Raw genomic sequence first — 22,930 nt, forward strand, 5'->3', positions numbered from 1 at the left:
CTTGGAGATTTATTTTGCTTTAATAAATCTGACACCAGCCAGGGAGAGAGAAAAGCGTTGCAAGCCCAAAAGGAAAGCAGAGCGCGCTGAGAGCGCTTCGGATTCTTGCTCTCTCGATGATGTTTCATCAGTCTCTCTTTGTGCTCTCTCCCTAGACTCAAGAGCTGTTGGATTTCCCCACCATCACTCCTTTTTGTTTGTTTGTTTGTTTTTCATTCTTTTTTCTTCTCTTTTTTTTTGTTTTGCAGGTTTTTGTTTTTGTGTCTCTTGTTGTGTTGTATTAAAAAGCGAGCTCGCTCGCCCGGTGTCTTTCCCAAGCTTTCACAGCTCTAATAAATAAGGAGCACCTGTAAAACAGTAGCTTGACTGAAGTGAATCTGTACAAAGGAAAATATAGAAATACAGTATATACACAGTGCTCACAGTGCACCTTCACTGCAAGGCTCTGACCCTGCTGCCCTCGCTCCCAGCCCTGCGGACAGCCGCTGGAGGCGCCGCTCCTGCGCCGCGCCGCTCCTGCGCCGCGCCGCTCCTCTCTTCCCCGCAGCAGCCTTATGGAAAAGGTGTGCTCTGAACACTCAAGAGTGAACAATTGCTTTATTCGAGTTAGTAAACAGTTACACTGAATCACAAGGTGATCTGAATTCAATTTTTTTTCTTTTTTTTTCTTTTTTTTTTAGTTTTTTGTCTGGTTTTGATTTTTTTGGGGGGGGGTTGGGGGAGGGGTTATCTTTTTTTTCTCTTTTCTCTTTTTTTGTCTTTTTTTTTGTCTTTTTTGTTTTTTTTTTTTTGTAATGTCTTTGTCAGAACGGGATACTCCACGACTCTCTTACCAATTCAGTGCCAGTATAACATGCTCTAGTGTACTTTTGGACTCTTGGCTACAACTGTACAAGTGCACACAAGTAAATTCTACCCTGTTATCCTCCACCCACTGATTGAGGATCGAATTGCACATTTCTCTTAACCATGACAGGAGAAAGCAAACAGTGAAACAGAATCATGGGGGCTCTTTCTCACTTTACCCTTGTTTTCATTGGTTTGTCCATACCATTCTAATTATCATGAAAGGGCTATGCATATGGAGAGATTGTCTCACTGCCTTCCTGGATCACTGAAAACCATCAGGGTTGAAATTTCATCCAAGTCTTTCGTGACGCCCAGCAAATATTCCCCTCAGATTATTTTACACCTTGAGGGAATTTTGGTCTTTAGTTCAACACTCTTGCTCTGTTCCCAAATGGGGCGCTATTTAGGGGAATTTAAAGAGAAAGCTGAGAAGAATAAACATTTACTGAGTTCTCTTGGCATTCAGTCTCTGAAAAACCACAGTATAAACTATTCATGCTGCTTCTTACATCTGTCAAATCAAAAAAAAAAAGAAGAAGAAAAAATTAAGGGGGGAAAAAAAAAAATGAAAAGCCATAAGAGTGTAACACTGAAAATATGGCATTAGAAAGGATAAAGGTGGCCTTTGTAAAAATAACAAGGAAAAGTATACTAGCCAATAAAATATTCTAACTCTTCATTTAAAAGTGCATCGTGGGTAGGACAGAGATGCCTCTGAAGCGTTGCTACTCCAGTATTACCCCTTTCCCCCATCAAAACTTGAACAGGTCCAAAACCATACAATGCAAATCACGATTCTTAGTGTAGCAGCAAAACCACAGCAGTTTTTCAAAGGAAAAAAACAAAACAAAACAAAACAAAACCCCAAAAATAATAATAATAATAATAAAAAAAAAACAAACAAAAAAATTGTTTCATTGTCCAGTCCCCAAATATCTGAACTTTGAAGTCAGAGAGGGAAAAAGTACCTATGTTGGTCCGTGTGGTTTTTGAAACCAGGGTCAAAAATCTCCCCCCCCCCCCCCCCCCAGCAAGAAACCAAGAGGAAAAAAAAACTGTCCCTTGGAGGAGCAAAGGGGTGGTTGCAGGAATGCTGAGCACACTGTGTGGGTCCATGATGTGCTGTCTTCTGGGTCAAAGGCACCCGTGGGACCGAGGCTTCCTCGGAGGGGCTTCGTGATGGGAAGCTGCTGTCTTTGCTGGACTTTTAGCCAGAGGGGTGGTGAGGACCAGCTGGTGTCATTCAGTGGAGTGGTGTGGATTGCTCTGCTCCCTTTCTCCATGCAAGGTACCCTGTCTGTGAGTGTTCCTGCAAAGCAGACAAGCAGAGGTGGTCAGAGGAGCAGTGAGAGGCTTGTGGAAGGCAGGCTGGGCAGCACCCGAGCTCACGCTGCTGGCCTGGGACATAAACCCACCGCTTCATCAACCCCTTGTGCCACGGGGGCTGTTGGCACACAGCACCTCCAGGCTGCTGGAGAGGAAGATGGAGCAATTCCTGTGATAAAAAGCTGGAAACTGATATAATAATAGTTTATTCTCTGGGTATGATAGAGAGCCTTTCATCCTACAGGAGCATGGGAGAATAATGATACTTTGCAACCACAGAGCACCCTTCTGCCCTGGATCTCAGTGTGCCTTACAGACCTGGGGGTGCTGCTCTTTGCGCAGCACAGGTGGGCAACTGGGCTCAGAGAAGGAGAAGGATTTGAACTGGGATTCCCCAGCACCTTTGATGAGGGTAGGCCAGGGTTCCCCAGAGCCACCTCTCTGCATGGGCTGGTGTGCAGCTGCACAGGGCTGATCCGTCTCACAGAGAAATTGGGAGAGCGCCCAAAGACAGCTCCACTCTCAGGAAATACACATCTCCCCTGACAGAGCTAACTGCAGGTACTATCCATGCAACCTGAGGATGTTCCTCTTGGCCTTGCTCCAAATCTGTCACTTTCTAGGTCCTGTCTCTTTTCCCCTGCTGCAGGTAGAGTCAGTGTAACAGAACATGCAGACTGGAGAGAAGGACCTGCCCTGGCTCACAGGGCAGTAATTACCTTTGGTGAATGCATTTTTGTAGTCACCAAGTGACAGAATCCAAGTCCCTAGCCTGAAGAGATTTCTAAAGGAATGAGCACACACTGGAGTCATCACCACTTCACACTTAGCTGTTGCCCACCTTGTGCCAACACTGATGTGCACGACCAGCACACTACAGTCAGCTATTTATACCTCCCCAAAGCCCCAAATTACTTTTTTTAGGAGAGCAAGAGATGTTCTTCACCCCAGCTGAACTTGTCCTCAACACACACCAAATACTGCTGATCAGCTAGGAAAACTACAGCAGCCATATGAGAAGAATTTTTGTAGGCATAAAGCCACCGAGGTGAATTCATGTGAGATGTACTGAGGTGAGCACACCAGGGGGCTTCTGCTTCCCAAAGCTAAAGCAGGGCTGGGCTGATCATGGATTGGAAGACCACCTAGAAGCCAGGGAGGGCTGTAGCCTCCAGCTCCAGGAGGCAACAAGGAAAGGATGACAGAAAGGGAACAAGCAAGAGGGCTCATTTCTGCCCTGCAGTCAATGCAGGAGGGAAAAGGGATAGTAACTCAGTTGGATGCTGACCCAGCTCCAGCCGGTGACTTGGAAGCTCATCTGTGTGGGCTGAGTGCTCCCCTGAGCAGCAGGTGCCAGCCACGCTGATGGGCTCTGTGGATGTGAGTCATAACCTGAGCAGTGGGCAGCTATGAAACTGGCTGCACCAATGCAGAGCTGCCTCTTTGCTTTGTGCCCTGACACATGAGGATTGAAATCCTTGCTCAGAACAGTACACAGTTTGAGTTCAGCAGGACAGTTTGGTAGCTAGGGCAAGGCCTCCCCAGCAGGCTTCCCTCCTCCCTTTCTGCAGGCACTCAGCTCTTTCCAGGTGTTGCTGCACACCTCCAGTCCTGCAGCAGCACCTGGTTAGAGGTATGGTGGAAAGCTTGGCCCTGCTTGGTAGAGCCAGTTGCTGGAAGTGCTTCTTACTCCACTTTCCCTCCATGTCTCTGTGCTGAGGAGCTGGGTAGCTTGGCTGTGGGAGCATTTCCTACTCACCCATACCCATATCCTTGTGCTGCCCCACAAGCCACACCAGCTGGATGTTCCTGCAAGCAGAGACAGCTGCCAGAAACAGATGTTCCTACCCTGTGCCCTCCCCAGTCATGCCCTACCTCCTCAGGAGGCCATGCCACTGACATGGCTTTGGACACCGGCACGCATGCAGAACCTCACAGCTCTTTCCATGGTGGCTTCTCCTCATCCTGCACTCCATTGGACCTTCCTGTCTCCAGACTCACATCTTATTGTTCAGCAAAACTCAGATGCTGGGTGGGGAGAGCTGAGGCACCCGTTGATGTGGGCTGGGCTGGCAGAGTTTCCATCATTTAGCACAGCACTTAATTCACCCAGACAATGAATGCTGATGTGCTACAAGAGGTCTGGTTCATCTGGGACGTGCATGGCCCTAGAGTAAAGGCACTGCAATTATTTTCTCAGGGAAACTGCTCTGAAGAGAAACCACAAGAGTGCAGCTAAAGTCAGCATGGGAGCAAGCTCAGCCCTGGAAACACTCTGGACTCATCTGTTACTTGTAATAGTTCTGTCATTTTATTTATTTAATTATTTTCAAGCAATTCTTCAAACCATTCAAGCTTCTTCATTAAAACCTTCCCCTTTGAATACTTAATGATTTATCCTTCCATGAGCAAAGTGAAGGGATGCCACATTGAGGCAGGGGAAGCCTTCCTTCAGCACCAGCCCTTGATTTTGAAGGTGGTGTTTCCCCCCTTGCTCTGGTGTTGTCAGCTCTGGGTCAGATATGGGACTCAGGCTCTGCCTGCTGACCGAATCACAAGCTGTAATCTGAGCAGACATTGTGACTCTATGGAATGCACTGGGGAAGAGGCTTGGGATTTGCCCTCCTTTTATGTCTAAGCAGAAGAAGTGGTAGGGACAGCTTAGTCATCCCCAGCTCTGTGACTGAATTTTGTAGGGATGCACCAGAAGCTGTGCTTGCAATCATAGCCAGTCACCTTGTAGTTAGGGAAGGAGCTTAAGGGAGAAACATGAACTGGAAAGCAGATCTGTTGTGTGCTGGCTCCTGCTGCCTTGCATCTATTCCTAGAAAAGCCTTTGGGGAAGTTTCACCAATTTCCATCTCTGATTAGCTCCTTGCTGGTAGGTTTTGTATTGTCTATCACTAAACTCATTCAATGTATCTTAAACTGAACCCTGAAAGGAGCTGGTGAAGGTAGGAAGAGGGATGTGTGTCACCATCCATGCTCTTGTTCTGTAGCAAGGACACGGTGGAAATACCAGTTCCAAGCTCTTCTTCAAGGCCCATTGCCCGCTGGTTAGTGCAGCACCAGGGCACTGGGCAAGCCTGGAAACAGTTTGCTTTGCCCCACTGATGCTTCACGTGCAGATGAGGCTGGCTTTCACAGCCCCCATCCTGGATCATTTCAGCCTAAGCAAGAGCAGATGCAGGCTCATCCAAAGCCAAGGGGGCATACTTATGTGGCCAAAAGGTCAGATAGATTACACTGTAAGGGCAGGAAGAGAACAAACAAGGACCAAGTGAGTGAGACCTGGCATGGAGCTCAGTGCAGTGCCAGGCACCCCAGGGCATCTCCCTTATCCCCACAACTGCTGGACACCAACTGACCTGTGTTGGACCTAACTGTTGTTTTAGGTTTCCTCTATTTCCCACTTCCCCTCCCACCTCAAGAAAACTGGAACAGGTCAGGCACTGGAACAGGCTGCCCAGGGAGGTGGTGGAGTTGCTGTCCCTAGAGGTGTTCAAGAAATGTGTGGATGTGGCACCTGGGGCCATGGTTTAATGTCCATGGTGGTGTTGGGTTGATGGTTGGACTCAATGATCTTAGAAGTCTTTTCCAATCAAAATAATTCTGTGATTCTAGGAGTATTTTTTAACCACCAAGACACCCACTCCAGCAGTAACTGGTAAACTGCTTGAAATAAAACTGAACTGGCATTTTAACTGATCTTTTACCTTTGGGATCAGAATTCAGATTCTCAGTGACTTCATCAGGTATTGCTTCTTGGCTGCTCGTGTTCAAACATCTCTCAGTTGGAGGATTCCTGTGGGAAAGGGGTGCTGTGGCCCTCCTTTTGGATAAGCAACTTAGAAGGGGCAGCACAAGTGGTTCATGAAAGCTTTTAAATATCTGGAGCACAAGCAGGCAACACCAAAGTTTTACACTGAACCACGTGGGTTCCAATTAAACAGCTGAGAATTGCTCTAACCATAGGTTTTAGTATCAATCAACACGTGATGGGATGCAGATCTTTCCAGAGAGCTCAGAACTTGAGAGTTATTTCACTCTGCACTGCCCAATCCCTACCTCTCCTGTTTAAAATGTCTTTTGTGTGTGTGTGCTTCCATACATTACACAGCCTGGCAGTCCAAAACCAGGACTGAAAAACGGAGTGCAGCAGAGAGTGGAGGCGTCCTCTGGACCGACGCAGTTCAGCCTCTTTGCCTCTAGATAATTTGTTATTGTAGGGTTGGCTCGAGTTTAAGACAGTAATGTTTCAGAAACACTTGGAAAAACAAGCCAGCTGCAGGGAGGATATCATTACAAATTGAGACACATGTTGTACTGCAATGCCATTCTTTTTCAAATACCAAAATCGTGTCTGGGGGAAGTAAAGCCATGAAAACGAGTCAAGAGGCAGGACCTCGGTCTGTAACGCGCTGAGGACCTTCAGCTTGCATTAGAGGCACCAAGAGCTGAGTGCACACAGGATCAAGCCCAGATATTTAATTAGCTCTAATTTTTCATGGTAGAAGCAAATGTAGAATAGTTGAGGGTTCTGCAAAATGTCCAAGGTTGCTTCAATTCACATCTCTCACGAGCTGCTCACACTGCTTCCAAACACAGCCTCTGCTTCCAGCAGTGTGATGCAGCTCGTTATCAAAAGAGTGCAAATAAGGCAATGATTAGTAGGCCTCAACTGATGGAGGCACCCAGGAATGTGCTTAACTTGCCTGTTTTGCTCGACAGGACCTAAAAATAGAGAGGGAGAGACTCAGCAGGTAATCTGGAAACAAGAAGTGCTTCAGAAAAATCCTGCTCGTCACAGTTTGATTTCCTCCTGATTTCTTGCTCAAACAGCTTTGCTCCTGCTTTGCTTGAATCTCCCACTGCTTTTTTGAGCAGAAATTAATTTCATCTTCAAATCTGTTGCTCACTGCTTGATTATGCCCAACTTTTTCACAGCCACAGCCCTCCAAAGTGCTGTGCTCCTTTCCGACCCACTTTCAGGCACTGCTTTTAACTGAGAAATAGTTTCTAAGCTCCTCACAGTTGTCCAGAGCTCACAGCTCCACACTGAAGTCAACTGTGGCTGTTCAGGGGTCAGGCTTCACAAAGGTTTTTGGATGCTTACCTTCTTATCAGATTTCAGTGGCAGTCAAACATACACTGTCCAGGATCTTGGCCTCTGAATGTAAAGGCAATCGTCTCAGATGATGTTTTTACCAGGGTGCCTGTCCATCTTGCTATGGTTTTTTGTTGTCAGGGACTGTGTTTATTCATGAGTTGTGCTTTTTATCCCCCCATAAACTTTGGCTGTGCCACTGTCTTTGGTAGTTTGGCAGCACAAGAACAGACTGATGGAGAGCTAGAGCCTCTCTCTATGACCATTTTACACTTAACACATCTGAATGCAGCTAAATCTTCTCTGCACCAACTTAAATGAGAGCATTAGGCCTTGCATGTGTGAAAGTGCCTGGTCAGTCTTTAGAGCCTGATGAACAATTACCAGCAACTCCTTGTTTCAAGATGAACGTGGAGTGTGCCACAGATCTCAGTTCAAATCATTTTCATTCCACAAGACAAGTAAAACTAGAAAAAAGGCAAGAAGGCATCAAAATGATCTGTGAAGGTGGTGGCTTCAGATCCTGGGAGCTGTCAGGTAGGCTGCAGCCTCCTGAAGGCACAGGTTCTGCAGATTTCTGTGGCTCTTTCAATCACATGATGATATTCTTTTTTGCTGGCCAAAGTTCTGGCTGCATGTTTTGGTTGCCAGCAAACCCCAGCAGCTCCCCACCTTTGCAAATCAACCCAGCTGTAATTATTTTCTAAACTGAGTGCAAGAATGAGATTTCATATTTGAAACATGAGCCCTGTGAGGTTTTATGGCAAAGCAAGATGAACCCAGCAGAAAGCAGCTCTTGTTCTTTTGATTTCAAGGAGCGTGCAGTGATCTACAGCAGTGTACCACCAGCCTGCTATTTACTGCCACTGAGACGGAAGTCAGAGCTCCCACACCCTGGCAGCAAGATGTGGGAGCTGAAAGCAGTATGGCATTTTAGACCTCACCATCTTTTTCTATTCTCTTTTTTTCTGGGACATTCTTTTTCTGATTTAATATATCTGAGAAACTACACATTCAGTTTGGAAATGTAACACCACGCTGCTAGAGCCTAGAGCCAGGCAGCTCTCGAGGGCAAGACTTCAGTTCCAAGCAGATGTGCTTAAGGCTTTGTGATGTTAACAGTCTCTCCTCTCCCCTCTTGGATACATGGGAAATTCCTGTAGGCTCCTAAGAAGCCAGGTGAAGGAAAACTTCTGAACCAGAAGAGTAGGTGTGAAGCATGCAAGTCCAATTACTCTGCTGATTTAAATTAGTTTAGCATCAGTGGAATGACATCCAGTTAAAATTAGCTAAGACTCGGGCCCCAAGTACTGTGTCAATGAAGATGTTTAGCATTAAAATATGTTTAAATATCTGAAATGTAGAAAATCTGTTTTCAATTGTATCTTTAAGGTCAAATTCTAGCCTGGCCAGAGCAAGGAAGGCAGGGTAAGATGCTCCAGTGACAGGGGAGTGATAAAACCTCTTGAGGCAGAAAAGGTTAATAGCTATACCCTGTGCCTCAGGAAAGGTTGTGCTGGACCATTCTGGGTGGGGGAGCTCACAGCAGGATTTATATTATGTCTGCCCCTAACTGGAGTGTTCTGCATGGTGTGTATTTTTACAACTACAGTCTATGGACTGGACAGATGGAGACCTGGGCCTGTAACTCATCAGATGCTAACCCTAGGACATACAGGTTGGCTCTGTAGGTGGTCACACTCCTACTACTACTTCTATTACTTCTGTGAGAAATTCTGCTGACATGAGAAGAAAAACTCTCTTCTGCCCCCAACATAGGATAAGTCAACACACACAGAGACACATACACACGGAGACAGAAGCTAGTTGTGAGTCTCACTTCTGCCACTTAATTTTCTGAGTTAGTTTACCATAACTGTCGTGTTAAATCCAAGCAGACCTTGGTGCTTCCATTTATTTGCTTTAGGAAAGCCTGACAACAAAACCCGAGGGTTAAAACAGATCCTGCCTGGATGTAAAAGCATGTAGGCAGGCTACACTATCACTGCTAATTTTGGAAACTCACATTGCTCAAACTTGAAAAAATAACACTCAAGAGAATATTCTCCCTTGCTTCACTCCTTATATCATGGCAGGACTTTGGCACTGAGACATCTTTTGCTGGTTCTTTGAATTGCATCGAGCTCGAACAGCTTGACAGTCCACATCCTGATGGAGAGACTAAACTTTAACATCCAGGATTATGTTGCTGATTAGCACTTCCAATAATCAAGTAATTGGTACATTAAATAATCCAGAGTTTGGCAACTTGCCCCAAAAGGTCATGCTTGCATTGAATGCTTTTTAGAGAGTCCATGTTGCTATGACACGAATTCAATCTGCCTGCCCAGAACTCTAGCGTAAAAATATTTGGCTAATTTCCCTCTTTTCATACTATTTGATGGGAAATAAAATCCTGGAAAAGTAGCACATTAGGGCAATATGTTCAGATTTTCCAATCAGAGTGGGTGGGGAGCAAGACAGAAGAATCCAGTCCTCTGGACTTTTCCTCCTCCCAGGTTAGCATGGCCAGAACAGTCCATACAAACTCCCAAGCCAGCACTGTTACGTGCAGCTCCTATCCTCTTTGTGTTTTGGTAGAGTTCCTGTAGGGCTGGGAGTCTCTCATGAGGAATGCTCCCCACAACCAGGATGGTTTTACCTCTGTCTTTCCCCAGGCCTGGGCAGAAGGAATTCATGAGAGCAGCAGAGGTCAGGGCTGGCTGCACCAACTCTCTGCTCCCTCTGCCTGTCCCTGCTCACCAGGCATGGGCGGGCTCTGAGTCCTGCCCTTCACAGTCAGACTGCTGGGAGACCAGAAATCTAAGCAACCCCTGCTATTACCAGCACTAGCAAAAGGAGGGCTCTGCATGAAACCAAAGTCCTCACCTCAAATCAGTCATCAGAGCTGCACTAATCACTTGTGCATGCCTTGAGGGGCCCAAAACCCACCCACATTTCGCCGAGGTACCCACTGGAATGAGCTGGTGTGAGATATCAGGCTGTTTATTTCTGCAGAGTACTTTGGGTATCCTCTTTCCCTTGAAGCACAGAAGGATCCTGGTTTCATATCTCCTGCACAGAGGCTACTGCTTCTCTCTTTGTGGAGAAAGGAACGGATGAACACAGACTAACAACTATCACCATGCCATGCTCTGCTATTGCACAAACCCAAGGCGTGGCAGACACCTAGACTGGGGTTTGCAGTGTCTGTGGGGACATCTATGTCAGTGCCAGCCACCCTAAGTTTCCTTCATGGCAGGGAAAAATAGGCCCTCCTAGGGCACAATTTGTCTGAGCTGTCTTAGTTGTTGACTTCAGGATGAGCTCAGCTGTCTCTTTGAGGTGTCTGCTTCTCTAGGGTGATTTTAAAGGGAGTTTAGACAATTAGCTCAGCTGTGTCTTTGTTCCAGATGTCTATACTGGGTCAGATTAATCTTGTCTGGCAACCTGAAATCTTTCCTGTAAGACAACGCTTACAGTGAGGCAAAGGAATACATAAAACTCTTTGTGAATGGGTTAAAATGCTTTAAAATGGTTACTCCTGAGGGCAACCACAGTGGCAGATATTGACATGCAGAGAATACAAACAACTGAGGACAATAACTGAGTGCTGAAGCATCCTGGTTGTCTTTCCAATGCAGCTTGTCCAGCTTGCCCATTTCCTTTGTCAAACACTATCTGTGAGGTGATGTCACTACAGTTGTGTCAACAGGCTAAGACACAAATCAGTGATGCTAGAGCTCTCCTGAGTTTCAAGGCTTTGGCTCTGGATGATGGGATTGGCATCCTGGAGAGGTGGTACTACTGCAGCCTGGATGGTCTAGGCCAGCCTAAATAGATAGGATGAACCAGCTCCTTTGACTGCAGTGCCAGCACACAAACCTGCAAGTCTCTTAGCGGTGGTTTGAGGTAAACCCCAGCTACTGAGAGCTTGTGCAAGGTGGGAAAGGATGGGTTAAGGACAGCTCTCCTAGAATTAAATAGCAGGGACAGAATCAGAGAGTAGCCTTTTCACTAGATCAAATCACAACCCCTAGACAAAAGCATGCATACTTAATGAAGAGAGACTCTCTCCAGTTCCAAAGGTGGCACACTGGGGTTTCCATATAGTCCATCCACACCTTGGGAGGTGGGCAGCAAGTCTGCAAAGACTTTAAAGATTCATTTGACTCCTGAGTTATTGTATATGTTAGTTATTAGGCCAAGAAATTAGAGTTGCCCTCTGCTCTTACAAATGTATCTCTTAATTGTGTCAGCACGTGCCCAGAGCAAAGAATAATGGTTCTGCTCCACCAAGGAAAGTAAACAAATACTGCCTGTGGTCAGGGGAAGTCATGTTCCCAGCATGGAAGCCAGCACAGGGAATGCAGCATTAACAAATGAAAAAGGGAGCCCTGACTGTACTGCAGTATCTTTGCTGGTGCCATCAGCATGCACTGATGGAGCAGGGAGATGTTGCCATGGCCCAGATTCCACAGCCTGTGCTGCTATCTACGGTTGTAGGTGCCAAGCCCTTGCAGGCAGTATCCATACTGCACCGCTGCAGTCACTATTTGTGCTACCAGGGACAGGGATTTACTGGAGGCTACAGAATATTCCACGGATTGTAATGAAAGCTGGCATCTCATCAAGCCACATCCGGCACACTGTCAGTATTTTACTGCTGAACAGATTTCTTTCAACACCCACCATTTTCCCTGTGCCTGAAAGAAGCTCTCCATGCTTGTGAATCTAAACAAATGCAGTCACATTTGTTTCTTGCTCACAGGTTGGAAGCAACACTCATATATTAAGCTAACAGTTTTACAGAGGCACTGGTTTATCAGAGGGATTCAGAAGGCTGGGAATAGGGAGTGAAGGGTGGGGAGTTTCTGCTTCTGGAGCATTGTCCTTGGGCAGGCTACAGTTGTTGGTGGACTTGGCCGTATCTCTGTCTTATGTTCTAGCCCCACCAGGAACCACACACACACCAACCACAGGGGTGGGGGAGACCTCAGCTGCTTTTCTAATGGGGGGAGACTTGCACCAAAGGCAGATACCCCAGGAAGAGAATAAAGCCCTGTGGCACAGGTCTTGCTGACATAAGCTACAGCAAGCAGGGCCCACAGAGCAGGCAATCCCTAAGCACTGATACCTCAGGGAGGAAAGTGCAGGGTGAGGGACTCTAATCCCTGGAGAACAGCCCAGCTAAAAGCCAGGGTGCAGTCTGGAGGCAGACCAAAGTTAGATGATTGGAGATGATGATTTGGTAAGTCAATTGGATCTGAGCTAGCAGGAAGCAGCTGGGTTGTCCTGCTCTATGCTGTGGTGCAGGACAATTCCTATTGTCATCATGAAGGCTGGAGCTGCTGCATAACAGATGGAAAAAGCAAGAGGATTCATGACTCAGACCTGAACCACATCCTGGGCAGAGCCCCCCTGATTTTGACATGCACTGCACAGCAACTTCCGAGCCAGCACCAGCACGAGACGCTGTGTGAGCCAAGGTGTGAGGAGGCTGCCGGTGGCTGGCGTGGTGAGGAGCAGAGATGCAGTACCACACCGGGAGCAGTATGAAAACACAAATACCAATTGTCCCCTGAAAGTGCTCAGCAGCCCCAGTCTGCAGCTTTGTTTTGGTTTCACAAAGGCCACAGCCACACCAGAGTCTGACCTCAGACCTGAAAATCCCCGTTCTGTCACAGAATCAATCGGGTTGGAAGAGACCTCCAAGATCATCAAGTCCAAGTGATCACCCAACCCTATCTAATCAACTAAACTGTGGCACCAAGTGCCTCATTCAGTCTTTTCTTAAACACTCCCAGGGATGTCAGCCCCACCACCTCCCTGGGCAGCCCATTCCAATGGCAAATCACTCTTTCTGTGAAGAACTTTTTCCTAAGACCAAGTCTAAACCTCCCCCAGGACAGCTTGAGACTGTGTCCTCTTGTTCTGGTGCTGGTTGCCTGGGAGAAGAGACCAACCCCCAGCTGGCTACAGCCTCCCTTCAGGTATTTGTAGAGAGCAATAAGGTCTCCCGTGAGCCTCCTCTTCTCCAGGCTAAGCAACCCCAGCTCCCTCAGCCTCTCCTCACAGGGCTGTGCTCCAGACCCCTCCCCAGCTTTGTTGCCCTTCTCTGGACACGTTCAAGCCACTCAACATCTTTCTTGAACCGAGGGGCCTGGACAGAAGGCAGTAGTGATGGCACAAACCTTTACTTATTCTGATTTCGAATTCGGAGACACCTCCTTTTCAGCGGTGGCTCCAGCTCCTCTGGCCCTGTGCTGAGGATGGGCGCTGAGATAATGCACGGCGCCATGGCAGTCTTGTCTGCTGGCTTTGGCACAGGCTGGATCACGCAGCCTGTCTTGGGCAGCATCCGCAGAGCGTAGGCGTGGTCCTCGTCCGCCGGGTTGTTGAGGTTGGGGTCCTGTTTGTCTCCCCCAGCCAGGGGCTCCTCCCCGGCCTTCTTGCCGGCGTCTCCCTCCAGGTGGCAGTTGGAGGCGCAGTTGTTCTCCTTGACGGACTCCAGCTCGCTCACCGCCAGCTCCTCCGGGGGCTGAGGCTTTTTCAGCTCCTGGGGCGGCTCGGGGTTCTTGGGCCCCTCGGTGCTCTTGGTGCCGTTGACGATGACGTTGCACACCGCGGCGCCGGCTTCCAGCCCCGGCGTGCCGGAGGACAAGGAGGCAGGGCAGCAGTGGGTGCCGTCACTGCAGGGTAACGGTTTGGAGTCAACCGGGCTGCAGTTGTCCCTGCAGTCGCTGCAGTTCCTTTTGTCTGAGCTACCAAAAGCCAAATTGACAACACTGTTAGGTTCACGTTCCACTTTCACTTGGGCGTGTAAAGCCCTGTGGATGACATTGTGCAGCCTAGAGCGGTGCCCTACCGTGAGGTCTATCACACCGTCCTGCGGACCCTGTAGCACGCTGGGGAACCCAAATTTACTGTTCACCGGGCTGCTAGGTCTGACAGTCAAGTCAACGACTTCATTTTTACTGTGCTCCTGAAGCACTTGAGCTTGATTTAGGGACTGGCCTGAGCAGCTCGGTGACGAGTCGGAGGACTTGGACGATCCTTGCTTCGACTCTCGAGGGGATGAAGAGCTATTGGTTGGCTTTGCCCCAGGCGTCTCGCTGGAGGTACTCGGAATGAAGCTTTCGCCGTTGCTGGAGAAGCCGTTGGGGGGTTTGGAGTCGTTGATGTGAGGGATGGGGATGGGAATGGGGATGGGGACGGGCAAAGGGACAATGACAGGATATGGCACTAGTAGAGTTGGGGGTGGCACCAGTGGGGCAAGGGATGGCAATCCGAAGTTCATCATCTGTGGCATAGGCATAGGACCATTTGGCATCATGCTGACGGGGGGGAAGGGAAGACTGGGCAAAGGAGCTCCGGGAGGGGGAGGTGGCAGCAATCCGGGAGGATTCCCAGGCATGGTAGGGGTCGTGGGGGGGTGGATGTGAGGGGAAAGCATCGGCCTGTGCATGGGGCTAGAGGTGGGACCCATATTTCGGGGACCACCTGGTGGGGGACCGATTCCAGGAATCATTGGATTTGACAGAGGGCTGTTAGGGTTTGAGGCATGGTGAGGCGGCCCACGAATAAAGGGTGGACGGATTTGCTGCATGATTTGCTGCTCCATGAATATGGGCAGAGGAACTGGTCCACGGTTTGTCATCACCATGGGAGGACTGCGAGGTGGGACACCAATTGGAGGCACAATGCTAGCAGGTGGCTGGACAGAAACCGGCGGAATATTTGGATTCTCACTGATGGGAATAGGTTTGGGAACTGGTGTGGGGATTTTAGTGACAGAGCAGTTGGCAGTGTCAGACGGAGAGGCAGTGGTAGACGCTGACGGTCCAGGACCTTGAATTTGGCCAGCTGCAGACGCTGGGGATGGGGCTTTTCTCCGAGCATCTGCTAGCGGTATATTCCAAGAATCTGGAGTCAGCAGCTGCACCCCAGTGCCTTCTGCTTTATTTTCGACTGGAGGATGTAATGTACTGCACAGTCCAGCTGGAAGATTGGCCTGTGTCTCTTTGTAGAAAATGTCCATTTTGTACTGATTGAGACATTTTGCACTGCAGAACTGAAGCCTTCTTTCCCCGTCCCCAAAATCCAGATACTCTTTTGTGTGTCTTATGTGCTTACACCAGTCACATACCTACAACACAGCAATAAAATCAAATCAGGTAAGAAAAGACATCTTCTCTTCATAGTGTTACTTTTAAAGTTTGTTGTGTATTTTTTTTCTCAGTTGCTTTCTAAATACATTATTTTTCTAGCAGGAAAAAAAAAGTCATTAAAAAATAGTTATGTTTGTGAAAACCATGGGGGTTTTGCTCCAAAATATCTGTGAATTGAATGTCACTCCCTTTTCTGGCTACCAAGCTCTCAATTCTACCTTGCACAGTACATTACATGTCTTAAACCCATACCACAGAGAAGAATCCTCAGCTGTCATAAACTGTTGTCACCTCCATATGCAAGGGTACAACATCTGTCGGAGCATGGCTGCAATTACTCCTCAGTGGTATCTGAAGCACACCTGCACCATCTGAGATGCCACACCACACGAGGAGTATGACAGCTGGGGAAGGACTCAGAAAGTTGCTGGAAATCATTGCAAACCATTTTTGCCAAGCTGTAACACGTACTACGAATGGTCAGTGGGGAAGGGTGTGGTACTTGACAATGGCATCACGAAGCTAAAGGCATCATTCATCCTTTGCCCTTCGTTCCAACGAGAGACTTGGAAGCAGCCAGGACATTTGTGCAAGGTCCGAATAGTTCCTCATTTGTGATGTTTTGGCAAGCTGCAATTACTCTCTGAGCTGTTTGGCCACTCTTGTGTACAAGCCACTTTGAGTAAAACTTCTTGGCAAGCAAAGGCCTATTTAGCAACTTTTCAAATACTACAGCAAAAAGTTTGCATTGCAGGCTCACTGCTGGTTTGTTTCTCTCCTTTCCATTTAATCCTTTTCGGTGTTACTGTTGGTGTGGCAAAGGCAAAGCCAATTTGTGTACTTTTTTTTTTTTAAAGTAAGACTGCAGAACTAATTAAGCTGTGAAAGGTTTTCCCAGTCGTAAAACCACTAGACACCAAAGTTCAAAAAATAGTCATTCTAAGCTTCAGAATCCATTACTTCAGAGAAATTATTGTGATTTCATTAACACATTAATTTTGCAACACCAACAGCTCTCACAGATGGTGAAGACATGATCTACAATTCAAATATGACTCTTGTTTGCACAAATGCCTTTCCTTCATATGGCATTTTAAACAAGAATTAATATGAGTAATCTTGCCATAGCTATAAACAGATAAACAGATGTCAGATTTTTCCGTGCCGTACTTTCCTGACAGAATTTTGCACACACAAACTCTCCCCCCTCCCCATTTTTTTGTCATTTACATTACTCCTCAAAATACTCCACTGACAGAGATTTTTGATTTGATTCTATTATTTTTATTTTTTTTTTTTTGGTGCTTTCTAGCAGCATGTTGAGCCCCTGACCATTGTCAGAAGGCATCCTGGGATTGTTTGTCCGGCCTTTTTCTCCCCACCCCAATAGCTTGGTTTGAAATGGCTGCAGCCTTTGTGCAGAAGGACAAAAAAAAAAAAAGAAGAAGAAAAGAAAATAATCATTAAAAAAAAAAAAAAAGGAAAAAGTAAAGAAAATGATTGTGGAAAGACTTCATTAAAAGGATAATTAATTTTAATAACTATTGGCCATATAAACAATTCAAAACAACATATGTCAGGCGTCTGATTACCCATCTCATTTAACTCTCAGCTTTCCTTGAGTATCAACAGTGGTGACATTTTTGAGTTTTCAGTCTTATATCTTTAATGTATCTATATATGCACCCATACATGCTCTAGATGCTATGCTATTCACCCATTTATTTCCTCTCTACATCTTTTTGGTTATCCAGCCAGGCTGCTGTTTGATTCCCCCTCCTCCCCATTCACAGCCTCACACACACACACACTCCCTCTCTCTAGCACTAAGTTTTTGACCCAACATTTAACTAAAACAAAATAATGAATTGAGAAGTAGCAACTAAGAAGTCACCCCTGAAGTTTGGGAATGCAGGGCCTGGATTTGTAGCTTGGTCACACAGAGCCAGTGCCAGCTGTGCTAAAGCAGAGAGGGTGCCGGTGCTGCTCGAAGTGTGTTAGCAGCATGGTGCCCCACACAGGGAAGAAAACCTCCTGGTGTGTTACAGATACATCCAGCCCTGCACTGAACACACACTGACAATGTAGTGCACTAAAAAACGTGCACAAAAAGGCTCTCAAATGCACAGAAGGGATATTGAGATGAATGCCTCCACTGCTACAGCACGCCTGTCTCCTGCAGGCATCGGGTGGATGGGAAGCAGGAGTGCACCCAGCAGGGCAGAGCAGGAGCATCCCCAGGCTCCCAGGTTTTACCAGGCATTGGCTCTCCCTCTGCTCCCCACCAGGAAGGCTCAGTGGCAGACAGTACCAGAGCTGGGCAGCCCCTCACTGCATGTACTGAGTGGGCACTGAACCATCCCAGGTATTTGGCACCAAGATGGCTTTTGCCACCCACCCGGCAAGCCAGCACAGGATCATCTGATGGAAACAGCTTATAACTGACCTCCTGAAATTTTCTGGCTTGCCAATGTTTTCCAAGCAGACAAACAAGGAATTTGTGAGTCTGTGCTGTGAGTTAATAGGGTGTTACTGAACCAGTAAAGCTGCTGAATTTCCCTTACAGTCACTTCTGACTGAGAATGCTGTAGCCACGACACACTGTTCTGCATGTGTGGAATCAGGATTCACACCACTTCTCTCCTGCTGCTTGCAAGGTATGCTCATGTCGCAAGGGCTCTGCAGAGGCAGAGGGGCTCCACACATATCTCAAGAGAACCAGGAGCTCCCAGGGCAGGCTGGGGCAGGATGAAGCCCTCCTCGGCCCATCACCCACAAAACCAGTGTCTGCTTGCAGGGGAAAAGTTGAGGGGGACACTTGCCCTAGAGGCAGTGGCTGTAAGGAGTGGGACAGGATTTAGGTCCAGTTGCTTCCCTAATTTAGTCCTGGGATGCTGCAGCTAAGACTTCACAGAATCACAGAATGTTAGGGACTGGAAGGGATCTCAAAAGATCATCCAGTCCAAAATTCCTTCCAGAGCAGGATCACCTATGTCAGGTCACACAGGAACACATCCAGGCAGGTTTTGAATATCTCTGGAAAGGGAGGCTCCACAACCACCCTGAGCAGCCTGTTCCAGTGTTCTGTCACCCTCACAGTGAAAAAGGTTTTCCTCATGTTTCCATGAAACTTCCTACGCCTCAGCTTCGACCATTGCCCCTTGTGCTGTCACTGGGCACCACCGAGCAGAGCCTGGCTCCAGCCTCTGGGCACTCACCCTTTACATATTTATCAATATTCACGAGGTCACCTCTCAGGCTCCTCCTCTCCAAGCTACAGAGCCCCATCTCCCTCAGTCTCTCCTCATAAGGAAGAAGTTCCCACTTCCTTGATCATTTTTGTGGCTCTGTGCTGGACTCTTTCAAGCAGTTCCCTGAAGTCCTTCTTGAACTGAGTGGCCCAGAACTGGGCACAATATTCCAGACGCAGCCTCACCAGGGCACAGCCGAGGGGGTGGAAAACCTGACTCGACCTTTCCTTCCTTCATGGCAAAGGAAGAAAAGCAAGTTGCTGCCAAAGAAGCACCTGAGAAATACAGCAGAGCAAACCCAGCCTCCCTGTATTTTTTTAGGAGGAGCCCCCTCAGTGACTTCAATTAAACAGACTGAAAGACAAAGCCCCCAAAAACCTTGTGGCATTTCCCCTAATAATCAAATTTTATTGGTTATCAGTTGAAAAAAAATCACTGAAATACTTCAGCATTTTATTGCTGTATTGATTTGTTTATCTCAAGTGGGCTCCTGTGTCACCCCTGGCTAAACAAATATTTTCTCTTCCTTGGTAAAATATTTAGAAATCTTGCTAAGAAATTCTCTGCTGATTTCTCCTGTTTTCAATAATTCACTGAGGTACGAGAGACTCTGAAGCCTGCCTGCCTCACTCACATATTGATCACAGCCCATTCTGTATATTTTATCACTGGAGAAAATTAATTAAAGCTACATAAATTAAAGGCTGTGATTCTCTTCCTTTCAACATCCTGGATGGATCAAATATCTAATAATTATTTCATTGATTTTACACAAGATCTCAAAGTTTTGATGTTAATGCCACTGAGAAATGGCTATCTACTACCTCCATGTAGTTCATCTTCTTTTTTCCCCCCTTTCTTCCCTCCCTCCCTCCCTTCCTTCCTTCCTTCCTTCCTTCCTTCCTCTTTCTTCTCTTTTTCTCTTTCCCTTCCTTCCTTCCTTCCTTCCTTCCTTCCTTCCTTCCTTCCTTCCTTCCTTCCTTCCTTCCTTCCTTCCTTCCTTCCTTCCTTCCTTCCTTCCTTCCTTCCTTCCTTCCTTCCTTCCTTCCTTCCTTCCTTCCTTCCTTCCTTCCTTCCTTCCTTCCTTCCTTTTCTTTCTTTCTCTGTCTTAGCACTAATTCTCTGGTGCTTATTTAAGACACAGGTATAAAATGTGCATGTCACACAGAGGCAATACAACATCTTACACTACCAAACTGAAAGGCAGAAAACTGGTCCCTACAATGAGGAGGAAATTACTGGAGGAGAAAAAATGCCACTTAAGAATTAATGAATCAAGTCTGTCTTACAGGATTGATCATTTAAGATGAGGTCAATGAATTTATGATACAAATGGCTATATCACTAGGGGTAATAAAATGGAGCAGTATCATTCATTTTACATCTAACTAATGACGTGCTCAGAGTAATTACAGACCTCTTCTAAAAGCCTACGCTGATTAGTTCAGATGTGATAGGTGAAGCATAGATCTCTCTGCTCAATAGAATAACATTTTCTTATCTGTAAAACACAGTCAACATCTTCTTTTTCAAAGTCCCTGCATTATGTACAGAGCATCCTCGTTCCTCACAGTCAGCTCGAAATCTCTCTGCTCATTTGTTCCTTCTGCTTCCCTTTTCCTGCCTCATCCTTTCCCTTCACCCTACGATCAGGAGCTGAGCTGCTGCAGAGTGCTTGTTAACACAGCACAGTGGATTTGGCAGCAGCTCTCTGGGTTTCAGTGGCTTTAGTCACAGCAGTTAGTGCTGTGGGATCACCTTCAGGGGGTCTGACCCAGCACCCCTGGAATGCAATGGAGAGACTCCTCTTTAAAGCAATCAATCATCTTTGGGTCTGATGGTTAATATCAGTCTCTGCTCACCCTGGAAGCAGTGGGAGCCTTGCCCCTGACCTCTGTGGGAGCAGAGGCATGGCAGGGGATTTTGGAAAGAAGTGCAGCAGACGTACACAGGAAGGAAATGAATGCCATGGGGCTGTTTCCTAACAAACACAGGTGAAGCAACCAGCTTATACATTTGTACCCAAAAGGAGGTGGGGCCAGGAGCCGTGTGACTGGCAAGGAGCACAAACACTTCTGAGATAAAGACTTGGACCTTGCAAGGTGGTAATAGATCCCCTAACACACCTACATCTCCTTTGGAAAGTACTCCCAGCGCTGCTCTTGGCCAAGCACACTTCACACCACGAATGCCAGAACACAAACCCTGAATGACAGAGAGATCAGTAATCAGATAACTGCCTATCATCTCGTTCAGCTGTAAGGCAACAACCCTCAGGAAGATTAAATTTACCTAACTGGGGCATGTCCAACCCTAAACAACAGAATGAACACTTCCCCCAGTACATTTAATGTATTTATATTTTAGTGGCACGTTGCCAGGGTGCTACTTATAAGCTCCATGAGTTGATACCACTCATCCGCTCTCCTGTGAACGACACAGCAATCTACACCAGGAGACAACTCCGAAGACACAGCATCAGCAGAAACACCGACACTGGAGCACCGAGGAAGCCAGCAGCCAGGCAGCCTGCAATGCTCGGGTTTCTTTGACACAAAGAAGGGGCAAAAGCCATTCCCCTTGGCATCTCTAGCTCTATTTTGATAGAAATGCCCAAAGCAGAGCCCAGACCTGGCCACAGGCACAGCGCAAGCAGCCTGCTGCATTTAAAGGAGCCATGCTTGGGCTTTAGAGACACCCACCCTGGACCTGTTCAGCCTTCCTCCAGAGAGTGACTGAGTAGCCTGGGGTGCAGATGGAACCTGAGCAGGGCACAGAGGGGTCTGCCTGTTCAGCACCTCAGTTGCTGCCTGCTAGCTCATGGGGCAGGGGAATTTGGGCCAGGGGTCCCTGGATGAGAGGCAGATTGTCCTCCAAGAGGAAGGGCAGCTCACAGCATCTGCTTTCAAGATGACTGTGACCAAGTCCTGGCCTCAGCTGCTGTGACTGGGAATTGATGCTCTTTCACAACCAAATGCCAAACAATGCTAATAACAGGCAAAACACCAAGTGAGGAGGCTCTCAGCAGCTACCCAGCCTCCGTCACCTTTTGCAATGTGTTTGTTGCAAGACCTTCAGCATCTGTATCCTGGCAGGATTTTTCTGCCCAAGACGGCTTGTGCTAAGTTTTGGTAACAATAGCTCCATTTGAGTGGAGGGATCATTACAAAAAATAAAAATCCCCCCCCCATTCCAGCTGAAACCTGCTGGGAAGGAACCCCGAGGCAGGCTGTAACAGCAGCGGCAGTGTGGTTACAATATAGCTCATAGCAATGTTAGGTGTGAAGGCAAACAGATTTTTACAATGTTTGGAGCTTTGTGCAAAGAACAGTTGACAAAACACAACAGTGCAACTCCAAACCGTCCTGTGATTGGTTTCTTTCTGTTTAAAAGGGACCAAAGCTTTCTTTTTTGTTGTTGTTTTTGTTTTTTTTCACTCATTTAAAGGGTGTGCAAACGCGGTGCTTTGGGACACGGTTTAGTGGTGACCTAGCAGCCTTGGGGTAGTGGTTGGACTCCATGATCTGAAAGGCCTCTGTCAGCAAAATGATTCTGTGATTCTATGAAAACTTGCCTTCTTGCTTCCCCTTCTCCTGACCTAACCCTCCTAGACATCTTGTCCACATGAAAACCATCAGCAGAGTTTTCTAAGGAGCAAACACTGACTTCATGCCAATGAAATGCAAAGACCCACTCTGCCTCCATTTTTCATCCTGATTATGCCAAAGTCTAAGCTACGTGAAGCATAAGGAGAAAATAGAGCTATTTGGTAATTAATGGCTAATGATTAATTGATTTCATTTTTTTGAATCACTGAAGTTGTCATCTGTGGTATTTAAAACAGAGCCTTTTCAAAGGCCTTGCCTTGCTTTATGTTGGGAAGGGGGTGGGGGGAGGTTAATCTTCCCAGCCAAAAGCAACGAATATAAGCTATGCTAATGCCCAGTGGAGATCCAGGCTGGGTCTTGTTTCATCAGAGTGGCTACATATTTGATTTTGTATATAAACAGCTGAGCTCTGTGTTTTCAGCTTCAGTCTGAGGCTTTGAAACCACAGGAGGAACGCTGGATCTGAAACCATTGGTGAAGCCCACAATGTGGAGGGTGAAACTTCAGGGAAAATTAATGTAGGGCGAGGTGGGGCTTGCCAGGGGGGAAGCTCTTCTCCCCAGAAACCTCCCTGCCTGAAATTACACAGGACAGTGACAGCATTTAAACCTTAATATC

At 47.1% G+C, this 22,930-nt stretch overlaps 1 protein-coding gene across 3 annotated transcripts in view; it reads right to left on the reverse strand.

Annotated features, from left to right (window-relative positions):
• Window positions 1-1,874: 1,874 nt before the first annotated feature.
• Window positions 1,875-22,930, reverse strand: part of SOBP (sine oculis binding protein homolog) — a 114,155-nt gene continuing 93,099 nt past the window's right edge. For all 3 annotated transcript variants that reach the window (XM_054174114.1, XM_054174113.1, XM_054174115.1), the window contains 2 exons: window positions 13,477-15,431; window positions 1,875-2,158 (listed from right to left, as the gene is read on the reverse strand). In XM_054174114.1, coding sequence (XP_054030089.1) covers window positions 13,479-15,431 — 1,953 coding nt within the window. In that variant the 3' untranslated portion in view covers window positions 1,875-2,158; window positions 13,477-13,478. The remainder of the gene's footprint in view (window positions 2,159-13,476; window positions 15,432-22,930) is intronic.

Source organism: Dryobates pubescens, chromosome 28, assembly GCF_014839835.1.
Source record: "Dryobates pubescens isolate bDryPub1 chromosome 28, bDryPub1.pri, whole genome shotgun sequence".
Taxonomy (NCBI): domain Eukaryota; kingdom Metazoa; phylum Chordata; class Aves; order Piciformes; family Picidae; genus Dryobates; species Dryobates pubescens.